The 3,443-nt window shown below is 39.6% G+C and overlaps 1 protein-coding gene across 1 annotated transcript; it reads left to right on the forward strand.

The window, feature by feature from the left end:
• The first annotated feature begins 973 nt into the window (after positions 1-973).
• On the forward strand, positions 974-2,866 carry LOC122083131 (pentatricopeptide repeat-containing protein At3g25210, mitochondrial-like). The gene is made up of 2 exons (XM_042650830.1): positions 974-1,859; positions 1,953-2,866. The coding sequence occupies exons 1-2, from the start codon at positions 1,226-1,228 to the stop codon at positions 2,471-2,473; spliced, it is 1,155 nt and encodes a 384-aa protein (XP_042506764.1). The 5' UTR covers positions 974-1,225; the 3' UTR covers positions 2,474-2,866.
• Positions 2,867-3,443: the final 577 nt, after the last annotated feature.

Here is a 3,443-nt window from a genome sequence, read left to right on the forward strand (position 1 = left end):
GCTGAGCTGCAGCCTTGATACCGAGCCGAGCTGTGTACTCTGATTGTTTTGGTGGATTTCCTTATGTACTTGATATTTGAATTTTATTCTTTTTATGTAAATATCATGCCTTTGGGCCCAAATGTATATAATTATTGTATCACTATCCGGGTATCAAGTATTAAGGGATTATTCACAGGTAAAACTTAGTCTTCCGCTGATCTGATGAGTTTATATGAGTTGTGTGTATGTTGTGGTGGAATACAGTATCTGATGATCCTGGCAGGTTTGGGTTAACCGGTGTTAACTCGGTCACTGGCTCAGTTCAGTGTGAGAACGGGGTGTGATATATATGGTCAATTAAGTATATATTATGTTAAAAAATCAAGTCTTAAAAAAAACGATAAAAACGGGAACGTGTTTTAAATATGTTTAGAAGGGAAATGCCTGAAGTTTGCTGTTTTTTTAAGTATCTTTGGGAAACATATGGTAAAATGTGTTTTAAATAGTAAAAAGTGTAGAAACGCAACCCTAAAACGATGCAGAAGATAATGGAAAAACAAAATAAACAATACACACGGATTTTATGAGGTTCGACAAGGTTGCCTACGTCCCCGGTGAGATGAGATCCTGCTTCACTATCAATGGAGAATAGAGTTACAACGTTCATCCTCACACCTCTCAGTATTACTTGCCTTTTAGATAAATAAACCCTCGCTACAAATATATAGCGAAAAAACATTAATCCGGAAAGTACACAATTGCCCTCAAATAAAAAATTCGAGCAGGGGGCTGCGCCCCCTATACCCCCTGCTATGCAGGGGGCCTCCTGCCCCTTGCAACCCCCACGGCCCGTTAATCGGCTAATGAGACTATCTTTCTGCCTGTCTAGGTGCTGTACCAGTACTCCTTGGATTAAACTGCGACAGAATACAAGACATTATACACCAACAAAAGGAAATGCGTTTTTGCTAGCGGTGGCAAGGACGCTTCCATCATTCAAAAATCAGAGTCGGATCGAAATTAGCTGCGATCAATTTGACCTATTTTGGCCGATTCTGACTTATTCTGATAAGATTTTGATCGATTTTGACTGATTCGATCCTCCGTTTCCGATATCCAGAACCTTGAAGAGGGGTAAGCGATGAAAATAGGTCTATGGAGATGGGTCTGAGAAGGGGTGAGCTGATATGAAGTAGCAAAGGGTTGAAGCTTTGCTATACCAGCACTCAAGAAATTGGTAGTAATGTTGCAGCGCCTCTCATCCCTTCTCAATAAGAGCAATTGTCTCTCCCCCACCTCATATGTTCCTCTCTGCAATTTCATTAATGGCTGCACCTCTAAATTCCAAAACCCTAAAACAGAAATGGCTTTAATCTCCAGTTCTCTGTTAGCTCACCTTTCGCATCGGTCTATTGGCTCGTCCGCTTCGCTTCTCTGCAACCCTTTGGAAAATCCTAATATTCTAACCTCTTCACCAGAAAATTCCATTATGTATAACCCAGGTCCTCGAACCCGAACTCCTCTTGAAAAGCAATTTGAGACTTGGATTGACAAGCTTAAGCCTGGTTTCACCCCTGAAGAAGTCGATGTTGCTCTCCGTTCTCAATCAGACCCTGATCTTGCCCTCGACATCTTCCGGTGGACTGCACAGCAGCGTTGCTATAAACATAACCATGTCACTTACCACACCATGATCGACATCGCCTTGACTGGGAAGCGCTTCGGGCATGCTGAAACCCTAATGGAGGAGGTCCTTGCTGGTGCATGCTCTGGTAGTGTCACTCTCTACAATTCAATGATCCGGTTCTGCTGTAGCCAAAAACGACTGTTCAACCGTGCATTTGATGTTTACAAGAGAATGCTGAGATTGCCAGATTGTAAGCCTTCTCTAGAAACCTACACAATGCTCTTGAATGCAATCCTTAGGAAATTCAGTAAATTACATGTTTGCTATGCTTATTTGCACGCAGTCAGATCTTTACTGAAACAGATGAAGGCTTCTGGTGTCATTCCAGATACACATGTGTTGAATATGATCATAAAAGCTTACTCAAAGTGCATTCGAATGGATGAAGCTATTAGGGTTTTTCGTGAAATGGGTTTATATGGTTGTGAACCAAATGCATATACTTACAGTTATATTACAAAGGGTTTCTGTGAGAAGGGGAAGGTGAGCCTGGGTTTGGGGTTTTATAAGGAGATGAGGGGTAAGTGTTTGGTTCCAACTAGCAGTACTTACATGACGCTGATTTGTAGCCTTGCAATGGAATGGATGTTTGAAGATGCTATTCACATTCTGTTTGATATGTTGGATAATTCTATGTCTCCTGATCTCTTAACATATAAGACTCTGTTAGGAGAATTGTGTAGGGAAGGGAAGGGAAATGAAGCTCTTGAGCTTCTTGAAGAATTGACGAAGAAGGATGTTTTGATGGGGGAGAAAACTTACAAAACCTTGTTGAGGGAAGTGCAGTTTCGAAATGGGGACTAAAAGTCCAACTGTGATGCCTGATTTTCATTGTTGTATTTATATGTGTCTTCCAAATTACATTATATTCATATATCCATGATAATATTGTTTGGGACTACCAGGAAAGGCCGTGGTATTGCTTTGAAGATTGATTAATCATCTTTCTTTGCACAGCTTGGGAAGCTGCAATATTTTTTTTCTGTTTTGTCTCTTGGTTTCTGCTTATGTCAATGCCGAAGGTGGATACTTGGGACAAAAGTGGAGTCTATTTCTGTGCTGATGGGAGTACTGTAGGTGGAGTATAGACTTTTATGTTTTTTCCCCATTTAGATATGCCAGGACTTTAAACTATTTGTACATCCTTTTCTTATAATATAATCTTTTGCTGATCTTTAGCAAAAATTCAAATTCAAATTACATTACATTCATTTGTCTCTGTTCCTTTTATTTCAATCTTTTGAGTGTAGAACAGGTAATTTGGGAAGCATATCACAATTATATAGTTCATCTAATGATGCAATCAAGAAAAATCTATCTAAATTGCAGGAACCTTTTGGGGTTGCCCTGGTTTTTATTGAAGACAGAGAGTCTTAGGTGTTTGGTTGATAATTCATTTGTTTTTGGAAGCTCTTTGAAGTTTAACCTAGAACAGTCGGTTTTATGTAACCGAACAAGTGGATGATTTTAATTTGAGTTGTGAAGACTCCAACTTTCTACTTCTTTAGGTGACACAGAAAAGTATCTCCAGGATGGTTCAGTCTGGATCATGACAGTTTAGTTGGCATCGAGCAGCTAGCTCACATGTACAAGTTGTGTATATAATTGGAAAGTTTTGAAGCCGATAGATGACCAATTCAGAGAATTCTTTTGATCCTTACCAATTCAAAGAGTTCCCTTAGTCCTTGCCAATTCAATATTTGGAAACTTGCACATGAGCTACACATGGCTTAAATTAGGATTGTGAAAGGTTTTGTAAATAACTTGCATAGAT

Source organism: Macadamia integrifolia, chromosome 7, assembly GCF_013358625.1.
Source record: "Macadamia integrifolia cultivar HAES 741 chromosome 7, SCU_Mint_v3, whole genome shotgun sequence".
NCBI classification, from domain to species: Eukaryota; Viridiplantae; Streptophyta; class Magnoliopsida; order Proteales; family Proteaceae; genus Macadamia; species Macadamia integrifolia.

Bases quoted from the DNA above. Each gene is read 5' to 3' on its own strand.
- LOC122083131 (XM_042650830.1), top strand. From the start codon at position 1,226: ATGTTGCAGCGCCTCTCATCCCTTCTCAATAAGAGCAATTGTCTCTCC. The intron at 1,860-1,952 runs GTAAGCCTTCTC...ATTTGCACGCAG, and splicing joins AATGCTGAGATTGCCAGATT to TCAGATCTTTACTGAAACAG.